The 25,309-nt window shown below is 34.8% G+C and overlaps 1 protein-coding gene across 23 annotated transcripts in view; it reads left to right on the top strand.

Annotated features, from left to right (window-relative positions):
* ABI2 (abl interactor 2) overlaps positions 1 to 25,309 on the top strand; it is a 165,721-nt gene that overhangs the window by 57,805 nt on the left and 82,607 nt on the right. For 12 of the 23 annotated variants that reach the window (XM_073879762.1, XM_073879783.1, XM_073879734.1 and 9 more), the window contains exons 2-4: positions 6,527 to 6,694; positions 16,266 to 16,442; positions 17,899 to 17,916. In XM_073879762.1, coding sequence (XP_073735863.1) covers positions 6,527 to 6,694; positions 16,266 to 16,442; positions 17,899 to 17,916 — 363 coding nt within the window. The remainder of the gene's footprint in view (positions 1 to 6,526; positions 6,695 to 16,265; positions 16,443 to 17,898; positions 17,917 to 25,309) is intronic. The other 11 variants (XM_073879728.1, XM_025892932.2, XM_025892925.2 and 8 more) reach the window with 1 other exon arrangement.

The following is a 25,309-nucleotide window of genomic DNA, read 5'->3' as shown; positions in this document are numbered from 1 at the left end:
GATTTATTTATTTGAGAGAGTGTGAGGGGGTGGGCAGAGGGAGAGGGAGAGAGAATCTCAAGCAGACTCTGCAACAAGAGCGGAGTGCGATGCCGGGCTCCATTCCATGACTCTGAGATCATGACCCCAGTGGAAACCAAGAGTTGGAGGCTCAACTGACTGAGTAACCTAGGTGCCCCAAGGACAAACCGTTTAAATGGAAAGAAAGAAATCTGACTGCCTGTGTTAACTTATTTTGAAAAATACATTTAATTTTTATGCTAATGTTATTTAATGTTCAAACATAAAATTATATATAAACCACTTACAATTACAGCTCTCGTAAAAATTATAAATATGTAGTAAATTTATAAACAAAACTAAATGAATAAAAATAAGTCAGAAACAGCAATGTCATGGGTGATATTTTGCAAAAACTCAGTTGTCCTTGAAATTTGACTATGGTAGCAGGTTTACTGATTCTTTTGAGCAGTATTACAGAGTGTACGATGGACTTGCCCTGTGGTGGTTCCTTGGAATGAATGAAGTCTCCAAGTTTTTTAAGCAATTGCAAACCCTATAAGAAAACTTTCATTTGTTTGTACAGCACAGTGTAATGTATATTTGGTCATCATTTGGTGTGAGTTCATTATTTATATATTAACTTTGCTTGTTTTATCTCATTAATTTGCTTTATAATTACAGTAGGATGATTTGGGCCTAACGCAATTGACCCTCAAAGCAGTGCTGAATTTGCTTTGTTTCTTAGTTATTTGGTAATTTATATTATGTAATGTTAATGTGTGAATTTTAAAATTTTGTAAATACATTATTATGAAAATAAAAAAATAATACAAAAAATTATTAAAGAGATCTGCTGATTCCCGGAGAATATCTGTGAACTTCCATTTAGGAAAGAGTGATTTAGTATCACTCATAGTTGTTCTTAAATAGGTGTAATCTGATATATTAAAAATCCTACAATCTGTGGCTCTTGTTTGAATAATCTGCTTAGGCATAGTGTGAAAAATTTTGGCAAACATTAGCTAGAATAGAAGAGTTGGAGTTTTGTTACCTTTAACTGTAGGGTATCCATGTTAAATTCTTAAAAATAAATTTCGGTTTATAGTATAATTTATAAGCATAATTCCAATTTTAAATAAGTAAGTTTAATGACAGTATAATTTTTACGTCTTTAAAAAAAGTTTATTTTTAATTTTAAGGGCACCTGGGTGGCTCAGTTGGTTAGGTGTCTGACTTCGGCTCAGGTCATAATCTCAGGGTTCTAGGATTAAGCCCTCTGTCCAGCTCCCCACTGAACAGGGAGTCTGCTTCTCTCTCTCCCTCTCCCTCTGCCCTTCCCTCTGCTCCTGTGCTTGCTCTCTCTCTCTCTCTCTCTCTCAGATAAAATCTTAAAAAAATAACTTTAAAATTTTAATTCTAGTATAGTTAACATGCAGTGTTATATTAGTTTCAGGTGTACAATATAGAGACTCAGCAATTCTATCTATACATTGCTCAGTGCTCATCATGGTAAGTGTGCTCTTAATCCCTTTCACCTATTTTACCCAATCCCCAACCTGTCTCCCTGAGGTAAGCATCAGATTTATTCTCTATAGTTAAGAGTCTGTTTCAATTTATACATCTTTTGTTTACATCAACATTTGTGAAATTTGACATAGATATGCCTGTCTTGAAAGTAGCTGATAACAGAATCCTGGAATGTATGTTTGTATGTTTGTTTTTAAGACTTTATTTTTTTAGAGCAGTTTTAGATCCTCCGCAAAATTGAGAGGAAGGTACAGAGATTTCAACACCCCCCCACCTGATTGGTACATTTGTTACAATTGATGAACCTATGTTGACACATCATTATCACCCAAAGTCCATAGTTTACTTTAGGGTTCACTCTTGTTGTTTTACGTTTTGTGGGTTTTGACAAATGTATAATGACACATATCCATTATGGTATCATACAGAGTATTTGCACTGCTCTAAAAATTCCCTGTGTTCCACCTATTCATCCCTCCCCTGACCGGCCCCTGGCAACCACTGATCATTTACTGTCTTCATAGTCTTGCCTGTTCTAGAATGTCATATTGTTGGAATCGTACAGTATGTAGACTTTTCAGATTCATCTTTTTTCATTTAGTAATATGCATGTAAGGTTCCTCCATGCCTTTTTATGGCTTGATAACTCATTTCTTTATGCCATTGTATGATGTACCACAGTTTTTATTCATTTACCTATTGAAGGACAGACTTGGATTGTTTCCAACTTTCAGCAGTTATGTATAGAGCTACCGTAAACATTCGTGTATAGGTTTTTGTGTACCCATGAGTTTCCATCTCCTTTGGGTAAATACCAAGGAGCTGAATTACTGGTTCATCTGGTAAGAGTATGTTTAGTTTTGTAGGAAACCACCAACCTGTCATCCAAAGTGGCTGTACCATTTTGCATTCCCTGATGGCATATGATGTGGAGCATCTTTTCATGTGCTTATTTGCCATCTGTATATCTTCTATGATGAGGTGTTCGTGAATGTCTTTGGCCCATATTTTAATGGAATTTTTTCCTATTGATTTTTAAGAGTTGTTTGTATATTTTGGATAACAGTCCTTTATCAGATGTCTTTTGTAGATATTTTCTTCCAGTCTATGATTTGTTGTCTTATTTCTCTTGACATTGTCTTCTGAAGAGTAGAAGTTTTTAATTTTAATGAAGCTTAGCTTATTAGTTCTTTCATGGATCATGCCTTTGATTTTGTATCTAAAAGTTATTGCCATACCCAAGGTCACCCAGATATGGGTGTTACGTTCTAGGAGTTTCTCCTGTGTTCTAGGAGTTTCATAATTTTACAGTTTACTTTTATGTCTGTAATCCATTTTGAGTTAGTTTTTGAGAAGAGTATAAATTCTGTATCTAGATTCTTTTTTTTTTCATTTAGATGTCCAGTTTTTCCAACACAATTTGTTGAAAAGCCTATCTTTGCTCTATTGTATTGCCTTTGTTCTTTTGTTAAAGATCAATTGACTGTATTTATGTGGGTCTATTTCTAGGCTCTCTGTTCTGTTCCATGAAACTTTTTTGTCCCTTCTTTCACCAGTACCACACTGTCTTAATTACTGTAGCTATAGAGTAAATCTTGAAGTTGAGTAGTGTTAGTCTTCCAACTTTGTTGTTCTCCTTCAATATTGTATTGCCTATTCTATGTCTTTTGCCTCCCCTTGTACATTTTAGAATCAGTTTGTTGATATACACAAAATAATTTGCTGGTATTTTGGTTGGGATTGCCTTGACTCTATATTTCAGTTTGAGAAGAATGGATAGCTTGACAGTATTGAATCTTCCAATCCATACATGGACTGTTTTTCCATTTATTTAGTTGTTTGATTTTGTTCATCAGAGTTTTGCCATGTTCCTCATATAGATCTTGCACATATTTAAAAAAATTTTTAAGATTTTATTTTTTGAGAGAGAGTGTGTGCAAGAGCATGAGGGGGAAGGGAGAGAAAGAGGCAGGAGCAGACTCCCTGCTGAGCAGCAAGCCCAATGTGGGACTCGATCCCAGGACCCTGGGACCATGACGTGAGCCCTTAACCAACTGATCCACCCAGGCGCCCCAATCTTGCACATGTTTTATTAGATATATACTTAAGTGTTTTATATTTTTGGTTATTAATGTAAATGGTATTGTGTTTTTAATGTCAAATTCCACTTGCTCACTCCTGGAAAGCAATTGACTTTTGTATATTAACTTGTATCCTGCCACCTTGCTGTAATCTCTTATTAGCTCCAAGAGTTCTTTCGTCAGTTCTTTTGGATTTCTGTATAGGTAATCATGTCATCTGTGTCCTCTCCTCTCAGAGGGTTCCAGGAATAATTTTTTTCTTTTAATAGATTAGAAACCATATAGTTTTATTAAATAAAATATATTCAATTCACACATAGTTCAAATAAAGTACTTCAAAATCCACTGTGTGCTCCCTGGTCAAAAAAAAACATTACAAGCAATCAAGAAGCATTCTTGTTCTTCTCATATAATGATCTAAGAGTTGTGCTTTCTTTGGTTTTCAAGACTGAGGCCAACTATTTAGTAAATATGGATGTACAGTAAATGTATGCCCTTTTAGGAAAGAGTTAGCTATACTTTGATATCTGTGAAGATTTTTTTTGTTTCAATCTCATCAGCTGATATTCATGACTTCTATATATTCATGATTTTATGACATAATTGCCATTAGGAAGATACATCAGGATTTTAATGGATTGCCAGCTTTTTTTCCTAAAGAACGATTGGTACAGCAATATGTTTATAAGATTCAGAGTGTTCCTTTGTCTTATTTCAATGATGCCCTGAATACATACTTTACGTTGCAGAAGAAGAATGATGCCCTGAATACATACTTTATGTTGATTTACATCAATGTTATATCAGCTACAAACAGCATCTCTATTTAGGTTTTCTTCATACATTTTACATTATAGGGTCCTCAATCTTCCATAGAAAAGTAGATATACGCAAAGTCTATTTAATATAAAAGGGACTTTCATATCTTTGATACAGCATCAGTCAGCTACATGATTTCATATATAGACTAGGAACAAAGGCAGAGCATGAAGTGATACTTGTTTTTCAAAAAAAATCTCAAATACTATCAATATAAAAAAAGGTGCATTGAAAATGATTACATCTTTCCAAATATCCTCTTGATCCTTTGAAGAAGGTATATTATCAAATTAAGTGTTTTAATTTTGAATTATTCTCTATAGTAAATACTCTGATTTAGAGTAATGTCTGAAAAGTGTTAATGACTTGCTGCTTTTACTATGAATTCAAGAAAAGTTGTTGATTTTTTTTTCATTGTGCTGAGCTTTTTACTTGTTAGGATGCAATGGTGACTTCCAAGCTCCTTACATGCACAATCAGAATCTACAAGCCTTTATAGTGCTTTTTTTTTTTTTTAAGATTTTTATTTATTTATTTGACAGAGAGAGACACAGCAAGAGAGGGAGCACAAGCAGCGGGAGTGGGAGAGGGAGAAGCAGGCTTCCCACTGGGCAGGGAGCCCGATGTGAGGTTCGATCCTGTGACCTGGGATCATGACCTGAGCCGAAGGCAGACACTTAACAACTGAGCCAGCCAGGCGCCCCTCTTTATAGTGTTTTTTAAAAAGTATTTATCTTCAGCCAAATTTGGTTTCAACTCTGTTGTTAATTCAAGTATTGAGGAGAGTGAAATTACTAAGGATTAAAATAGAAAAATAATTTTGCTCTCCCTGGAAAAACATATCTAGGTTGTTAATTTTGACTGTTATACTGTATAGAAGAGAGTGGAACATAGTGGACTTTTGAACAGTTAATGATCACTCAGAGAGATAATGACAGTTGTTACATAGAAGGATTTGTAGTTTTAGAAAGTGGTTTTACATTCATTATCTTATTTGGTGTTCACACTGCTTAGAATGGTTGATACAGAGGTTTATTTCCTCTGCTTTGTAACTGAGGAAATTGAGAAACTGTTACTTTTGTCCAAATTGATATGTTGTAGCAAATAGTAGAGCTTACATAAGATAAAAGGTTTCTGGTTCAGAGGCTTGTGTACTTTCTGCTGAACCACAGTCTTTCTCTAGAACTAGGACAAGAAGATGGTGTCTAGCATTTAGCAGCATAGAATATGTATCTTTACCATTGTTTTGCCTTGGGACCTTGGAAATAATTAACCACTTTTTACTGTGTACTCTGTTTTGATACTTAGCAATTTATGTCTCATAGAGTTGTAACACTTAAAATGCTTGAGAAGAAAGGTATCTTTTATTTTATTTTTTTAAAAGATTTATTTTATTTATTGATGGGGGGAGAGGGTGGGGAAGAGAGGGAGAGGATCTCAAGCAGACTGTACACTGAGCGTGGAGCCCAATGTGGGGCTTGACCCCACGACCCTGAGACCATGATCCAAGCCAAAATCAGGAGGAGGACACCCAACCAACCGAGCCACTCACACGCCCCTTTAATTATTTTTATTTTAATTTCTCATTATTTATCATGATTATTACCCATTTTTATTTACTTTGTCAGTTTTACTTATCATTATCATAATTGTTTTATCATTATTATTACTTTAATGAGATATTACATTATAGATACATTTCACACTTAGAGTGGAAGGAAAGGACAAATTCAGGAAAGTAGAAAAATGGATGCCAGAATTTATACGTTCAAATCAGTGCTACCTTTCCAAACAGTAATCTTGATAAGCTATGTATTTGCTGCCATTGTTCAAAATATCCAATGGAACTAACTTTTTAAATAATGGCTATAGGATGTTCTTTGCATTTATACGAAGAGGTACCTATTCAACATTAAAGTATTAGTCAACTCAATCAGTAGTTGTTAGGTTTACATGATATTAATAATTAACATTCAGAACCTTTTCAACTAGGGTGTGTAGATTCAGAAACAATGGTTTTGATGAGTATTTTTGTAGAGTAGATTGATAGACTGAGTTATCTTTAAATTAATGATTGTTTTTTTTTCCCCCCTTAGTCAGCAGATAAGCAGCGAGCTCTAGAAGAAACCAAAGCCTACACCACCCAGTCCTTAGCAAGTGTTGCCTATCTGATAAATACCTTGGCCAACAATGTTCTACAGATGCTGGATATTCAGGCATCCCAGCTACGAAGGATGGAATCTTCAATCAATCATATTTCACAAGTGAGACTACACTGTTTCTCTGTTTTGCCTATGAGGAACACTTTTTAAACATAAGCTATCTGTATAATGCTGGCAGCCTTTACTGTGTGATTTAACTCACATGTATGATTTGGAAAATACAAATTCAGTATCAGCTTGTTTTTGATTCTTTTTGTGGAGTGATTATCTGTGATTTTTTACAAGGAAGGAGATTTTAATGGTTTCTATTAAAATTCAGTAGTCATATTAAAATAATCAGCCTTGAGGTAAAAATGTGTCTGGTTTCTTCCAACTTTTACCAAGTTTCATGTTTTTTTATCTTTTTAAAAAAATATTAATGTGATAGTCTGATCACTTCTTTAATTTTTTTTTTTCTTGGTAGGATTTTTGTTTACCAGGATGGTACATACCTCAATAATGAAAATATTAATCTAAGTGAACTTACAGAATTATCTTTATATAAAACTTAAAAAAATTAATGTTACACTTTTTCCATTTTAAAAGCCATTCTCATAATACATAGAAAAAGAATAAAATGGAAAAAAAAACCCTTTTTCTACTGTTCAAACTTTTTACCTTTACTACTTTGCTTGACTTTGTTTCAATACTTTTTTCTCGTAAATAGTTTTTAAAATGTAGCTGTGATTATATTATGTATAGAATTTTGGATTTTAGTCTTTTAACTTGCTATGATAACAGACATCTTCCCATGATGTTAAAAGCTCTTCATAAACATTTTCAGTGGCTGCATAATGTTGCATGTATATGTCATTGCTCTCATTACCATTTCTGTATTTTGGAGCCATTTAAATACTTCGGTGAAGGGGTGCCTGGGTGGGTCAGTCAGTTAAGCATCTGCCCTCAGCTCAGGTCATGATCCCAGGGTCCTGGGATCGAGTCCCATGTTGGGCTCCCTGCTCAGCAAGGAGTCTGCTTCTCCCTCTGCCTGCTCTGCCTGCCGCTCTCCCTGCTTGTGCTTTTTCTCTCTCTGACAAATAAATAAATAAAAACCTTAAAAAAATTGAATAAATACTTCAGTGAAAAGCGAGTTTGTAATTGCAAAATGAATTTTAAAAAACATTAAAAAGATAAAGGTTTTGATATGCCTGCTTCTCTTTGTTGAGATCTTTGGAGCTTTTCTAGTTTAGCACTCTTGTTATTTGAGTAACTTAATGTAGTAGTCATTTTTTTAAAAAATATTATTTATTTATTTATTTGTCAGAGAGCACAGCTGGGAGAGTGGCAGGCAGAGGGAGAAGTAGGCTCCTGATGTGGAACACCATCCCAGGACCCTGGGATCGTGACCTGAGCCGAAGGCAGATGCTTAACTGACTGAGCCACCCAGGTGTCCCTTGATGTAGTATTCAACACTCTTTTATACCTAGATGATTAGAACTCTTCTGGAATAACAAGTTTTAAAATGTGCATTATAAAAAAAGGTACATTATATTTTCTTTTTGTTTATCGTAAGAGTTTAGGACTCTTCTGAAATTGACTAATCCAACAATTTTTCAAAGTCTGAACCTTAACTTATGTAATTAAATAAAATACCGTCCAGATAATCAAATCAGATATGGGAGGACTCACTTATATTTCTGTTGTTTGAAAGTTCATCAGACTAATTTAGAGGGATTTTGTGTTATTTAATACTAAATTTAATCTTAAATATGAATTTGCCATGGTAAGGGTTTCTTTATATCCCATATAAACTTTTTTTTTTTTAAGATTTTTTTTTATTTATTTATTTGAGAGAGAGAGAATGAGAGATAGAGAGCACGAGAGGGAAGAGGGTCAGAGGGAGAAGCAGACTCCCTGCCGAGCAGGGAGCCCGATGCGGGACTCGATCCCGGGACTCCAGGATCATGACCTGAGCCGAAGGCAGTTGCTTAACCAACTGAGCCACCCAGGCGCCCAATATAAACTTTTTTTAAAAAATATTTTATTTGAGAGTCAGAGACAGCACGAGATGGGGGAGGGTCAGAGGGAGAAGCAGGCTCCCCACTGAGCAGAGACCGATGTGGGACTCAATCCCAGGACCCTGAGATTATAACCCAAGCAGAAGGCAGATGCTTAACCGCCTGAGTCACCCAGGTGCCCCTAGATTTTTTTTTTTTTTTTAAGTAGGCTCCATGCCCAGTGTGGAGCCCAATGTGGGGCTTTGAACTCATGACCCTGATCAAGACCCGACTGAGCCACCCAAGTGCTCAGTAGATTTTTGAAGATGATTCAAAACAAAAATAAAATAAATAAATAATTTTTAAAAAGAAGATTCAACATACTCAGGGCTATATAAACTTCTGTAGATTTTGTCTAATTTGCTGCTTGTTGTATTGCTGTGTCTCTTAAAGTAAAAAACAAGGGAAACCTGCAAAGAATTGGTGAGTTTCGTTTTTTTTTTTTAATTGGTGAGCTTTAATGAATGAGAGGTAAATTTTAATCTGGAGAGACCCCTTAGAAGAAATGATGATGATGAAATGGATGAAGTTGGTTTTCTATAGGAATGCTAATTGCTAATCTGATAGAGAATTTTGAATTTACACTTGAAAGTCTTAAAATTTCTGCATGTTTGAAATCTTAGCAAAGGACCCAAAATCGAAAGAAGTGCAAATGCAGAAGAAAAATTAATATATTAGAGTTCCTAAAGAGGATGAACAGCTTGTTATTAGTTTGTAAGAGAAAGTAGGAAGAGTGTGAAGGTAGAAGACAATAAGCAAATGACAGTGAAAGATAATCATCTATTTTTTTTAAGTAATCACCATACCCAGTGTGGGGCGTGATCGAACTCATGACCCCAAGATCAAGAGTCAGATGCTCTACTGACTGAGCCAGCCAGGTTCCCTAATAATTATCTGTTTTTTGATTAGAATTCTGTACTACTTTGGTAGAGGAGAGTAGCAGTCTTGAGGAAGAAAGCGAATAAGTCTACCCTAAGTTGTAGTTATATGTATTAGTTAATGAGAACACTTTATTTTTGAGTAGCACATAAATCTACGTATAATTAATAGGTCTAATTAATGCTGTCTTTTAAAGTATTTTAATGGAATAAGTGAAAAATGGGAGAGGTGAATGGATAGAGATTTAGTAGGTCAGAAATAACAGGGCCTGAGTCAGAGCCCTGAGTATGTTGAATCTTCTTTTTAAAAATTATTTATTTATTTTATTTTTGTTTTGAATCATCTTCATTTGGAGTTGAACAATCCCTGGATGGGTGAGGGATCTGCAGCTGTCCAACACCTGTTAATTCTATACAAAATAGTATGTTGGGTGAGAGGTTGAATAGGAGAAATGGGGTGATGAAGGCTATATCTAAGAAATCAGTAATTTTTAAGAAAATTACATATTTTTTATCATTTGCTTTAAGGATTGAAATATTTTTCAATTATGTTTAATGTACAGGTAGAGTCGTTTGTTTTAAAAGTCAGTTGAACATCAAAACTGTTACACTTTTTAAACTGAAAGATTATAGTATGAGAAAATATTTTCTGTTTACAAGGCAAATACTCAGTAAATACTCTAAATACAAGGATTGGCAAGCTTTTTCTGTGAAGGGCCAGATAGTCAATATTTTAGGCTTTGTGGGCCAGATATGGGATATCAGTCTCATTCTTCTCTCTGTATGTTTTTAAACAACTATTTAAAAATGTAAAAAATATTTTTAGCTTGTAGGTGATATAAAAGCAGTCTGCAGGCCAGATTTGGCATGTAAGCTGTAGTTTGCAAGCCCTTGTTCTAAAATACTGTTTTTTCCAAATGTTTGGTACTTATATTTTTTATTATTCTTATGCTTTATTAAAAATATTATGTTTTTAGAGGGAGCCAGGAAGTTCTTACAATATCTTGAGACTAGATTTTTTTTTTCCAATTTGAGCAAAAATAGTAGGTTCCAAGAATTTAGAGAGAAGATTGGGTTGAAGAAGCAAAGAAATGGAGGTTCAGTCAGGTCAAAGACAAGATCACATGTTTGTTGGAATGGTAGTAGGTATCAGGAGTTGTTTTGTAAAGATTGTCTGGTAGAGTGGTTGAGGACTAGGAGATACTAGATTCTGAGGTATTTGGTTTCTTTCCTTATCAGTATCTTTTTCCTGTCTCCTGGGTAAGAACCTTATCACTCTTCAGCCTCTTGTGCTCTAGCTATTTCTCCATAGGTTTGGGAGCGGGGAGGGTCGGGGGTCTAGGTTTTACTTTGGTTCTTCTGCTGACTTGCCTGACATTTGACCTACTTGAACTTCAGTTTTCTCGTTTATAAAATGGTAGGACTGATTAGATGATTTCTGAGCTATCTTCCATTTTGAATTCTTTTTTCTTTTGAGATTCTCACAAATGAACTTGATTTATATTTGCTTTTTTTCTTTCTATTCTGCTGGCTTTGCTATTCACCTCAATCTGTGCCCCACTAAACTCAACCTTCTATCACTCTGATGTAACAACTATTTTCTAATTAGAATCTGAGGATGGGAATTCCATTGACTCTACCAATTATGTATCATGAAGATGTATCAGGAACATACATAGTTGTGTTCAACACAACAAAGTAGTAACTCCTCCTCTAAATGTCAAAGGTTTTGAAAAACAGGATAGAATTGATTACGAGTATTTAGTATCAGACTTTTTTTGTAGTAAATGGATAATAGGGTGTTAAGTAGTGTACTAATTTATACCACACTCACCATCAGAAGTATTAGGATAGGTTCTTGATATGGATTACCTTAGGGATTTTAAAGATCGCAATTTTATTATTATTATTATTTTAAGATTTTTATTTTTAAGTAATCTCTTACACCCATTGTGGGGCTTGCACTTAGAACCCTGAGATCACGCTCCACTGAGTGAGCAGCCAGGTGCCCCAAGGATGGCAGGTTTGTTTTTTTTTTTAAGATTTATTTTATTTTTTAAATAAATGATTCTAATACTTTCTTCTTCAAGATTTTTTTTCTTTAAGATTTTTATCCATTTATTTATTTTTTATTTTTTTTAAAGGATGTTGCAGTCTTTTTTTTTTTTAATGATTTTATTTATTTATTCATGAACGACAGAGGTGGGGAGAGAGAGAGAGAGAGAGAGAGAGAGAGAGAAGCAGAGGGAGAAGCAGGCTCCCAAGGAGCAGGGAGCCCGATGCGGGACTCGATCCCAGGACCCTGGGATCATGACCTGAGCCGAAGGCAGACGCTTAACCATCTGAGCCACCCAGGCGCCCTCCATTTATTTGATAGAGAGTGAGAGAACCCAAGTAGGGGGAGTGGCAGAGGGAGAAGAAGAAGCAGGCTCCTCGCTGAGCAGGGAGCCTGACATAGGGCTCAATCCCAGGACTCTGGGATCATGACCTGAGCTGAAGGCAGACGCTTAACCGACTGCCTTCAAAATTCAATTTTAAATTAAGGAAATCCTACTAAAGGCTATCAATATGTAATTATGCATAGAAAGTAGGATTTATACAGTTCTTAAATTAACTTCTTATGTATAGTTTATATCATTTTATTAAAAAATGAATAACTGAAAATTACCATTTAGTAGTAAGTAATTTATTTTATGGAAGATGAATAATTTAAAGCATATTTGTCATTTAAATAATTAAATGCTTATTTGAAACATTAACTTACTAATAAAAAAATGGAGACATATTTGAAAACATCCAACTTAGTTGAGTTAATCCACTATAGCTATTTGCAGATGTTTTCCCACACATATGGTCAGCTGCCTGAGGTAGTGCTGTGCAGTACAGTCAACTCTCAATTATCTGTGTTAATGGGACACAACAGAGCATGGATAATCCTAAAACAAAGTACTTTATACAGTACCTTCTTGATATCTGTTGTGGCTTGTGTATGTGCTTGAATCCGTGAAGGAAATGTGAGAATGGGTCTCAGGCTTGCAAGGGAGCTGGGAGCCAGTATGACTATCTCAAGGTGATAGGTGTTTTAGAGGCCTTGGGTTTGGCACTGCATAGCTGAGGTGTCTTGGGGGGAGCCTGCAGCATGTGAGATCAGACTTGACAGTCGCAATGAGAAGGATAGAGAAACAAATTGATAAGGATCTGTTAATAATAAGAGTAGTCCACACAGTTGCAGTGATATTACTTGGTGTGTTTTTGGTTAACAGGTAGCAAAAAACAATGGTGTTTATTAGAAGTGTATTTGCATTAGTTTTGGTAGTCTTTGCTTTTTAAACACATTCTTTACTTGCCACAGGTAAGTGCTATTATTGAGACCTTTACTAAATAAGAATAAATTTATTGTCATGTAACTAGTTAGTTACTTCAGAAATCCAGGACAAATTTGGAATACTTTTTACTTACTATTAAAATTCTTCCTAAATATCAACGTTGAACTTGTACTTCCAAAATTTAACTTCAATGCATTCTAGTTTTGTAATGTCAAGGAATATTATGAAGGCAAATGCAGTGGTGATTAGTGAAAGCTATGAATTTAAGAAAAACAGAGTAGCCATATTTTTTAATTAAAAACATCATAGGAGCTTTACAAAAATTCTTTTAAAACTGACAGTTGGCTGTGAGTTGATGAGTGCTGAAGCTGGATGTTAGGTATATATAGAGAGGGGAGTGTTCATTCTATTACTCTCTCTAGTTTGAATATGATTTTCCCCAAAAGAAAGCTTTGAAAATTTGAAGTAGGTGATTGCTGAAAATTTCAGAATGTTATGGACCAAATTTTCTCCTCCTTTGTTTTCGGTTATTATTCAGACTCCAAATAAAACCATAGCTATTTTCTGAATGTATATTTGATTTTTGTTCACAAGAACTCCTACATTCAACCTAGTATGGTAGTAGGATGGTAAGAATACAAATTATGCTCTTTGATTTTCTTAACCATTTATTACTTTTATTAATGTAGATGTTTTTAAAAAGCTAATGACACCAAATATCTGTACTTAGCCAGTCACTAGAGACATTAATCTTTTAAGTCAACTCTTGTAACAAGTTTGGAAACAATGAGTCCATAATGTAAGGACAAGTGAATTTATCTTTCCTCTACATCATTGGTTTTCAAGCAGGGAGTTATTCCCCCCATGGGGACATTTGGCAATGTCAGACACTTTTGGTTATCACAACTTGGTTTGGGGGAGTGCTACAGGTCTACTGGGATACTTCCTCACATCATACAATACTCAGTACAGCCTCCCACAACAAAAAATTATCAAAATGTCAGGAGTGTTGCTGTTGAGAAACCCTGCTCTAGTTTTTCTAAGATGTAGGAATTCTTTTAGAGTAGACAACTAGGAATATTATATAACCAAACTAAAATCTTTTGATTTTCCATGGATGTATGCTGTTAAGAATTATGTTTTAAACATGCCTTCAGTTTTTACTGAGAATTTATAAAAGAAGCAACATTTTTCTCTTCAAAATTCCTCCAACCAATTCCTTTTAAAGTTTAGTGCTGGGAAAATTGTCCTTCCTGATGAAGGGTTATGTTTTCTTGTAACTCACTGCACTTTGCCTTCCCTTGCAAGAAGCTGCTATTTTCCTTTGCTATATTGGTTTTTGTTTTATCCTTAGTGTAATGATCTGCGGGTTTGGGCTGTGTGTTTGTGTGCATATAAAGTGAACAAAAAAGTAGTATGTAAGTGCCTCCAGTTCCCAGGCTTGATTGGGTGTTTTCAGTGCTTTTTAAAAAAAGTCTCAATTTTTTTCAGACAGTTAAAAAATATGTGCTTATTATAAAATGTAACCATATATTAATGCAGATATGGAAAGTTGCTTCCCCATTTTTGTTCTCCAGAAATTTATTAATATTTTCACCACAAAAATTTGAAATTGAATTTTAATTTGCAGTAAACTTAGAATTCTATGGGTGGTTGGGTTTGCATTCTTATGGTTTTTTTTTTTAAGATTTTATTTATTTATTTGTCAGAGAGAGAGAACACAAGCAGAGGGAGAAGCAGCCTCCCTGTTGAGCAGGGAGCATGAGAGCCTAATGTGGGACTCGATCCCAGGACCCTGGGATCATGACCTGAGTCGAAGGCAGACGCTTAACTAGCTGAGCCACCCAGGCGTCCCTTATGGTTTCATTTTTGAATAGGATAATTACATTTCTAAAAACTGGAATAGAAACTGTCTCAAGAGGATTACATTCTCTGATAAATTTTCTCTTATTGATATGGTGAAGACCAGTTATAAAAAAAAGGTATCCAAAAAAGTACCATATTTTCTTTGATTTTTGTTTATTTTGAAGCATACTTAATACATATGAAATCTTCCTAGCCCATGTTTTGAATGATTCAGGATGACTCATTAAAAATTATTCAAAATGAGATTTTTATTTCTCTGAAGTTAAAAGTAAGTAAATACCAATATTATCACTAATATATAAATTTCTTTTTTTCTGTTCCAGTAGCTCTCCCAAGTAGTTGGAAAGAAAAGCAGATTTTGTAATTTTTACTTAACATGCTCAGAAAAAGCTCAAAGATTATTTTTGCCTTAAAAAGAAATATTTAAAATGATAAGGTTACTACCTTGGCCAGGCTTTGATTTGATGCTTCATTTAGATACTAGTTGTGAAGCTTATGGATACTGTTGCTTTTAAGATCTTTTGGTTGAAATAGGAGGCTTCGGATTTGTTTCAAGTCCCTTCATACCTTGAGTAGTTTAGAGGAATAATCAGCTTTCAGATTTCTTTCTTTGTTTTTTAAATGTTATTTATTTTTTATTTTTTTAATATTTTATTTATTTATTTGACAGAGAGAGACACAGCGAGAGAGGGAACACAAGCAGGGGGAGTGGGAGAAGGAGAAACAGGCTTCCCGCTGAGCAGGGAGCCCAATGCGGGGCTCGATCCCAGGACCCTGGGATCATGACCTGAGCTGCAGGCAGACACTTAACGACTAAGCCACCCAGGCATCCCGACTATTTTTATACTTTTATATTTATATTTTGTATTTATATTTTAGGGCTCTTTTTTTTTGTAAATAAAAAGGCATTTGAACACCAATGGAAATTATACTAACAGGTTATTTTACAATGTAACCAAATTAATACCTGGGGCTTTCTTTATCATTATGTTAGTTTAAATATTAACGGAGGGGAAAAAATTAGCATTCTTTAACCCACGGGTTGGCACACTTCTGTAAGGGCCCAGCTAAGAGATACTTGAGGCTTTGCAGGCCATGCAGTCTTTGTTTTAACTACTCATCTCTGCCCTTGTAGTGTGAAAATATGTAAGCAACTAGAATAGCTATGGTCCAATAAAATTTTATTTATGGAAACTTGGAGTTTGCATAAATATGGAAATTTGAAGTCTGTCTAATTTTCACATGTCATGACATTATTTTTCTTCTTTTTAAAAACCGTGAAAACATGTAAACACTACTCCTGGGTTGTAAAAAACAAAACAAAACCAAAAACCACTTCAGGTTGTTAAAAACAGGTTGTGGACCAGATTTGGTCTGCCAGCCATGATTTGCCAACCCTTGTTTTAGCCTAAGAATGGAGAAAGCCAGTAGGTCCAAAAAGGACAAAATTTAGCAGTTGGGGTTAAGTATATGAATAATGATATTAAATCTATAAGCATTTATATTTTGATTTTTCTGGGCAATAGAGCTATACATTTTTGTGTTGTGTTTATATTATATTTTGCAGACCGTTGATATTCATAAAGAGAAAGTTGCAAGAAGAGAGATCGGTATTTTGACTACCAATAAAAACACTTCAAGGACACACAAGATTATTGCTCCAGCCAATCTTGAACGACCAGTTCGTTATATTAGAAAACCTATTGACTATACAATTCTAGATGATATTGGACATGGAGTAAAGGTAAGTATAATTTTTGTCAACCTTTTAAAAACAATAGTCCATAATGGAACTAACTCTTTAGAAAATTAAGCTTTTGTTTTTTCTTTCCTGGAGGCCCAAGTTTTGGCCCAGTTGTGGTTCTGAAGATTCCTTGCTGCTACAACTATTTTATCCTTCTTGCTGCTTCTTAGTGCTGTTTTCAAGTTTTAAATAGTCATCTTTAAATGAATTGCATTTACATAACCAGTTATGAGACTACCTCATATAGATCGGGCACATAAGTGTGGTATAATTTTTCTAATCTTTTAATGATTTAATATGACTGATTAAAAAATTACTCAGCATATTCTTAAAGTATCTACCTTATCTCAAACATTTATCAACAAAGCTTTGGCATTTTCAGAAAGAACATGTATAAACAACCATGTGCTTTGAAACGTTCTAAAATAATTTTACCTTAACATTTTGGGTGAGAATAGTGTAGATGAAAGTAATATGTGAATTAATATTTCCACTGCTTTTGAGTATGTAGCCATTATATATTTTGGCTATTTTTTTTTAAATGTATTAGAGTGTCTGCTGTATATGTATAGTGCCATGATCAAAACTGAGGTGCATATAAATTTCATTTACATTGGTATTTATACTTGAGAAACTATTTGGAGCTTCAGCTAAGTATTAAGTTAAAGCTTTCACCTTAATCAGTGATTTGAAAGGCAATGACTTATCAAATGTGACTTTGAATAAATATTTACATACGTGAGGAACTGTATAGTTTATACAGTTGATGTATGTCTATATAAGCAAATTTAAACTAAAAAAATACCCTATTACTATGGCTAAAAATCAGTTAAATGTAAATTTAATGTAGGCCTGGGTAAAAGAAAATATACAGTGTAAGTTTTTTAAAATTTTTTTTCTTAGAATTTTGATATAAGCACTATTTGGAATTTGATATTTAATTTTATAAAATACTTAAAATTTTATAATTTTGAGATTTATTCAAGGCTAATAACTGCTAATAGAAAATTTTAGGGTAATGCCAGAATCTAATTACAAAAGGCACTTAGATGTATAAAACATAATATTTGTGCTTGTCCACTTATATAATAAACACATGATTTCCTTCCCACTCCAATTCTTTCTTAATTCAAGTAAAATGTTCTTTTGGGACTCTAGTCTTTCTTGTTATTTGGACTTTTAGTGTTTAGGGATCACTGTTTGAAGAAATCTTTAATAAAGTTAAGTTTTTGAATAAAACAATGTCATATAATTTCATCAAAAAAACCCTCCTGTTCATGACACATTCTGCTTTGACCACTCTTTCTATGATCTACTGAAACATTATTTTTTAATGCTGAATGCTTAACTTGTTTTTTCTTTGTTTTTTTCCTTTCTCTTCACATCCTGAAGTTCCAACTAACCTTTCAATGCTTTTTTCCCTTACCTCTTTTATTTGCTCCATTTATGCATTAAGTGGTTGCTTAGATTTAAGGTAAGAGATTCCAGGGCTGGATTTCCATTCTTTATTCTTATGTAGAGTATTACATATGGGGAGTGAAGAGATATTTGGCACTTGGCCTTCTAAAATCAACAAATAATTCCTCTTTTTAATTTTAAAAAATTTTTGTCGTGCAACTCTGTGGTGTGTTTTCATGTTCTGTGAGGGCAGATTTTTTGTCTGTTTTGTTCACCTGTCCTGTGTGCCTAAAACAGTGCCTGATGCATACACTAGGTGCTTAATAAATGTTTTTTATTCAAAAATGCTTATTTTGCAATGTTAATATATTTTGTGAAACTAAAATATAAGTTGCCCTATCATAAAATGTCTTTATGAAGTAAAATTAGATGGACTTTTGTAAATGTAGAATTTATTTTATGGATTGGAGGGCCAATTATTGTGCTTTATTTAACCCTCCCCCTGTGTAATAGCCTTTTTATTCTATAAATGGTGTGCTTTATTATACATCTTGTGGCCGGTATGTCATTATCTCTTGACTCTTATTCAATGTAAAGAAATTGAGAAGTGGAAAATATTCTGTGTTAGTTTTTTTTAAGTTGCAGTATCATGTATTTTGCAAAAAGCAAAATTAGTTTCTCTTTTTGAAATTGCTATATAAGATATATATCTCAGTATAAACTCACTCTAAGAGTTTTACTAGCTGAGTATTATATCAAAACATTACAAGTTCATGAGTGTTTAACAAAATACACATTAAGAATTAGAGAAGTAAGTTTTAGTAACACTTGAGGGTTTGTTTGTTTTTTCACATTTTAGTATTTTGGAGAATTAATGGTAAAAGACATTCAAGTGTATTCAAGAAGCGTTTAAATAGAAGGTTACTAAAATTATTTCACCAAACTGAGCATGTATTTCCTTTTTGTTCTTATTTTCTTAGCTGAACTTTATAATTTCTTTTCAAATACATTTTCTTTCCAAAACCCTGTTATTTGCCATGTCTTCAGTATAGAAAGTGTTAACAAGAAGATAACTGAGATCTGAATCATTAGCTACTGATACTAACTATGGCCACAGACATTTCAACAGATCCAGGTAGAGAGATGTGACTAGAGGAGTCAAGCAAATAAACTTATTACTGAGTAGAATGTTGGGTCCAAGCCCTCAGTTTTGGTGAGTGGGGCATGTGGAATTGTGAGGATATTCCTTCTGCATTAAATACAAAGAACTAGACCCAAAGCAGTGTGTGACTACCTTGGCTCTTTTCCTGTAAATACTATATTCAAATTTTAGCTATTGATGTGTTTTCTCCAAAGTGATAAAAGTGCACAGAAAGATTACCTGAAGGAAAAACACAGAAATGGACCAATTCTTTTCCCCTTTTAGACCAGCTTGCTTAAGCTACTATCCCATATTTCCTCCAAACTCTACAATGATTCCTTCTTGACCTTCCTGGATTCAGGATCTGTTCCAGGTGGGAGATAGACCAAAATGAGTAGGAAATGAGAGAAGCCCCTAGAAAGCAAGGAAATACCACACTTGTATTAGATTCCTTAATGTCTTTGCTGTGTGTACCAGAAAGCTCCACTCGTGAGTACTGTGGCTCTATGTAGGTGTTTCTGCAATATCTGGGTAGGGTTGCCTGGTAAGAAGAGTACCCTGAATTCATCCTAGAAGCTAGAATACACCAGTGCTCTGTCTTTTCTTTCTTCCTATCCTCCTTGTGAATGTCTGTCTTCTCTGTAAACTTGTAGCACATGGTTAATAACTTTAAGTGAAGCAGAACAAAGTAGAGTGAAAAAAATGTTCAGCGTAGGGGGCCTGGGTGGCTCAGTCATTAAGCATCTGCCTTCAGCTCAGGTCGTGATCCCAGGGTCCTGGGAATCGAGCCCCACATCAGGCTCCCTGCTGGGCAGGAAGCCTGCTTCTCCCTCTCCCACTCCCCCTGCTTGTGTTCCTGCTCTCGCTGTCTCTCTCTCTCTCTCTCTGTCTCTCAAATAAATAAAATCTTAAAAAAAAGTTCATGTAACAAATCATTTCTCTTTTTATTCTGGTATTGAAATATGAGTGGTTTTGGAAGGGTTATTAATGGAATAATTTAATACATTAAAGTAGAAAATAGAATTAAAGAGGAAATGTTATAGTTGGAAGGGACTGCAGATAATAAACTAGTTCAGTGGTTTCCAACTGATCTTGGAGACCTGTGGATTATATCAAGTGCCCTAGAGGTCTCCTGATGTTTGTTGGTAGGATTATCTGCTACTTCGATTTCCTCAGTTCTCCATGAACTCTATGTTTGCACTTGTTGCTGTCAGACTTTTGATGCCTCTCAGACAGACTCTAAACAAAGATCACCCTTGGAGGCCATACACATGGAATTTGACTTAGAAGAATCCTCCATACTAAAAGTTGAATTTTTAACATTTTATATAGCATGTTCTCATGGTGGTTCATGGTCCTTTTCATTTGAAATTTAGGTTATTTTTTCCTTTAGTTGACTGGGGAGAACAAGTTGTAGAGTTTAATTCATAAGAACTTTGAAAACAATGTGGTGATATTTTTACAACAAAAGGCATAAAAAGCTAAAGGGTGGAATGCCATATTGGAAGTGTTTTCATATGTACCTGAGGCCATAGAAAAATGGAATTTACCTTGAACTGGGATACCTTTATTTGAAATGGATTTTTCTTTTGAAAGCAGTGAAATTGTCCCTCATGAAGCTAAGCTTTAGTACTTTTTAAATAAGTATATTAATCAAAAATAGTAAGGACTACTAATCTGTTAGTGTAGTATTTATTTCAGTTGAATATGTTGTGCAAGCAGATTCTAAATAAGGAGGGGTTAAGGATTTGTTTTACAATTAACACATTAAGAATATAACACTTCTGAAAATTTTGCTTGGGATCTTTAAGATCCTTAACTTAACCCTGTGTAAAAAATGGCTTTAGTTTTTCACTCGAGTGTGTTCTTTAACAAGTGTTGTCATTCTCTACAGAAGGATGATAAATTGCTTCTCACATTTCCAGCTTTCACGTGCAGCTCAGGGGTCACTCTTGAGCATTTATCTGACACATCATTTGGAGGGAAAACTCCAAAGCAGCAACCCTTGGGAGACCCATCTGGTTTTGCCTATTCCAATCTTAAGCCATCAATTCTATTTTGTCGAAGGTCGGTTGTCAGAAAGTATTTTTAAAATCAAACAGATTTGCTCATCTTTATTCCTCTTGTCCTTCTTTCTTTACCTCTCTTCCCCCTTCTTCCTACTCTTTTATTCCCTTATATCTGTATCGGATTATTTCAGGACTCTTAGTACCTTGGGCTTTTTGTCTTTCTCTTACTAAAAACTTTACCTCTTCTGAATTCATAGTCGAACTCCAGATTAGAGCTTTGATTTCCCTCCAAAGATCTCCTGGTCCTTTTCCTGTCAGCCCTGGGAATTGAAGTAGGAACATACGTCCTCTGAGGAGAGGGATGGAGCCTCTAGGAAGCGCAAGAACTCTGTCCTGGCCGGGGCCATGGGGACTAACACTGGACAGTGAATGAAGGCCCAGAGGTGCCTGACCACAGCCTCCGCCCGTCCTCACTACTCCACGTCCAGATACAGACTCTACGTAGTGCTCTTCTCTCTGTGTATTGAAATCCTGCTCTTTTTTTTTTTTCTTTTTAAACAACAGTCCAGCTTAGATTTTTCTCTAAACCTTTCTGTAGTTTTTCCTTCTCATATTGATATTTCTTTTTTGGAGATTTCTATATAATTTGTAGACATTCTTTTTTGCTTAAAACACAGGAGTCTTATTCCACAATACTCTAAGTTCCTTAAAAGCAGAGGAATCATTTTATAGGCCTTTGTGTCCCGTTCTACCCCACCAAATGTCTCCCTTAGTTTTCATATTTCTTTTCCCTTGTACCTAGTAGTCTGGTAGGTGAGTGGTTGAGAAATGAAGGATATACCACAGATACCATTTTAGAATGTGTCTGCCACTGTTTTATCATAGCAGGTCATATGTCAGTGGGAGATTTCTTCATAGCAGAAGTGACGTCCTTTGTGAACTTAAGAGATACCTGGCCAGCCAGCTTTATAAAAAATACTGAAGTTCACAGGGTACTGGAAAGCACTGAGTTTTATAATGAACATTATATTATGATATATCAAGGTTCAAGGAGGTATTGAATGTACCAAAAAAGCATATGAAGCAAGAAAGGTAGGAGCATTGTAAAAAAAAATATTAAGGCGTAAGAATGGGCCTGATGCTTGGTGCTAGTTTGTAGAGATCTCCAAAGCCTTGGAAATAGGACCACTCTTTGAACATAAAGGAACTTTTCTACCTCCAGTTTTATCTGCATTCCTTAGTCACAGGCCAGTGGCAAAGTATTTGAGCTTTATCACTTAAATGAAATATTTCTTCTGCTTTGAGGGGTTTTTATTGGTAGGAAAAGAAGCGGGGGGAATATTTCCTAAGGAATGTTCCTCCTTATACTTAAAACCTGCTTTACTTAGCTCTCAATAATGACTTTCCCCTTTATGGAAACAAAAAATACCCACATAATTGAATGATTGTTGCAGTCAGCCACCAAACTTCATTCTGATTCCCAAATAAGACTTTGGAAAGTATGATGAGCAATCCCACTCGTGGTTCAGGACCATTAACTACATGTTTATATGCCAGATGATAGTTTGGTTTCTGTTTACAATTTGTTTTAAAGTTTCATGTGGAATTGCTGTTATAAAGTGGGTTTTCTTTATTCCGAGTTCCTGATGTGTTCTCTCTTTCTCTGTCTCTTGGTCTCTCTCCCTTGAGGTCCCCTTCACCATACACACAATTTAGTCCTGTGTTTTGCTGCTTGTGAGGAAATGTTGTCTCCCCATAAACTTCCCTCAAAATAGTGTTTAAGACCATGGCAGCTATCCAGTAAATTTTTTTGTCAAATGATTTTATATTTGAAATATACTTTCTTAAGTTTAATTATAATACAGATCCTACCTATGATAAACAAATTAAGTTTTATTTGGCAGTTATTCCTGTTCTTTTTCCTTTTCCTCAAATTAGGTGGCAATATTTATATTCTTTTTTTTTAAGATTTATTTATTTGTGAGAGAGAGAGAGCACAAACAGGAGTGGGAGCAGAGGGAAAGGGAGAGAGAGGGGGAGAGAAGCAGACTCCCTACTGAGTGCGGAGTCCCACAAGCCCATGACCCTGAGAGATCATGGGTCCTGAGCCGAAATCAAGAGTGGGATGCTCAACTGCTCCACCTAGGTGCCCCCCAGTATTCATATTCTGCATAGCATATTTATTGTTTTACTTAGCATAGAAGCATTTTTCACAAAGGAAAACCACCTTGAAGAAATATTGAAAAACTCTTTTAGCTTAATATAAGGGTACAGTATCAGTGATGTATAAAATTAGATTTTTTGGACATTCTGCAGGGCCTCTTTGGTTTCTTCAGGGATTTAAGTTACTTATCCAAACCCCATAACCAAGCAGATACAATCATTTGATGATCCTACAGATCATAAAATGTATCAAGTTTTGTTTATGGAAATGTCCATCAGATTTTAATTTATAGATTGTTTACTTTATATTTTTTAATTGTTTAAAAGATTTCTAGAAGATACTGCAATTTAAATAAAAACACCTCAGATACCAAAACATTGAATCAAAGTTGGAAAGCTGTTTTCAAGTATTTTAGCTCTTCCATGTATAGAATAAAATTCTCTTTTACTTTTTCTGTCCCTGCTCCTTTTCCTTCCTGTTTCTAGCAAATTGATGTAGTTTAGTGTTGGCTCACCTACTTCTCCCTCGTCACTTAAAGTAACTTTGGGTTTCATGTTGTTTAAGGTTGAGCTTAAAGGACTTTGGTTACTACTATAAAAAATCTTCTGGTATCATAAATGAAGATTACAGTGTGAAAAGCTACTGGTTATTCGTCATATTACTCCTAAAATTTTCCCCAAATGTGGATTGATTTTTTTCCAAAACTTTTTCTGGCATTTTCATTTTAAGATACGATTAGCATACCCTCTGCTTATTAATGAGGGGGAGAACAAGGAGAAGTTAATTTTTATTCTTACTTGATAACTGGTTTGTTTTGTATTTGTTTAAAAGTAACAATAAAAGGATTTCAGATAAATGCTTCACTTTAAAAATATTGACATCTGAAAGGTATCATTTGTCATTAAAGATTGTTTTAACATCACACACAACTTGTTCACTGGGCTATTCATTTGAAGAGTTTGTTTCTGGATATATTATTTCTTGCCTATTCAGATAACAAGTAGTATTTTAGGAGTTTTAAAAATTTCATTTAAGCCAGAGTTACTTTTGACAGCTTCAATACTCTGTATACGATTATGATTTGTTTTCTTAAAATTTATATTTTGAAATTACAATTATAAATGTATTCTGATTTCAATGGTGTCCTGTCTTGCAGTTTCATTTTATAATTTGAATACTCCAGACGTACTCTTATTAGAAAAGTTAAGATCCCCCCCCCTTTTTTTTTGAAGTGTTTGGCAGTCCAGAATATTAGGGACTTAAAATAGGGTCAGGTATGAACCTATATGTTGACCATTTACTCTGACCCATTGGTAATCTCAAATAATTTGAGATTGCATTTGAACTATATTTGTGAATGACTTCTCTTACCCCTTTAAGACATCCAGATTTCTAGAGCTTTCTGTATAAGTTCTGATACACTTCTTTGGTGCCATCAGTTGTTCCCAGATTACACTACTCTCCTACCTTTGCATTTTCAGTTAGAGATAGAATAGTGAGGAGTAACGGCCCAGCTCTGATTTAGGACTCTGTTACATCTTTCCCATAATCTTTATTTTGGGCCTGAGTGGGTCTAATTCTCAGTGAAACTAGGACATTGCCAGTGGCCCCTGTATTGCTCATAATTGAATGGGATACCTCAGCCCTAACTTTCTAGTTCAGAGGTTTAGGAACATGCCTTAACTTCTGGCAGGTTTCAGGCGGGTGATTCCTTAATAAGAGAACATTAAAGAAATCTGAATTGTAAGGCTGATCCACTATTTTAAAAATTGAAAATTTTTTTCAGTGTATCATACAGTTTAACTATTTTATATTCTCTAGTTACAATGGATCAAAACTATACTGCATATTTTACTGGGAAATGTGTATTTTTTTATAATATACTTGCCATCTAAAAAAGGAATTGTTTATTTTTTTTATTTTTTATTTTTTAAAGATTTTATTTATTTATTTGACAGAGAGAGAGACAGTGAGAGAGGGAACACAAGCAGGGAGAGTAGAGAGGGAGAAGCAGGCTTCCCGTCAAGCAGGGAGCCCGATGTGGGGCTCGATCCCAGGACCCTGGGATCATGACCTGAGCCGAAGGCAGACGCTTAACGACTGAGCCACCCAGGCGCCCCTAAAAAAGGAATTGTTTAAAGGCATTGTTTTTGAG

Source organism: Callorhinus ursinus, unplaced genomic scaffold (assembly GCF_003265705.2).
Source record: "Callorhinus ursinus isolate GAN/ISIS: 27379988/994484 unplaced genomic scaffold, GSC_fseal_2.0 scaffold2, whole genome shotgun sequence".
Lineage (NCBI taxonomy): Eukaryota > Metazoa > Chordata > Mammalia > Carnivora > Otariidae > Callorhinus > Callorhinus ursinus.
The sequence above is the reverse complement of the archived record's forward strand: the minus strand, read 5'-3'. Positions and strand labels throughout refer to the sequence as shown.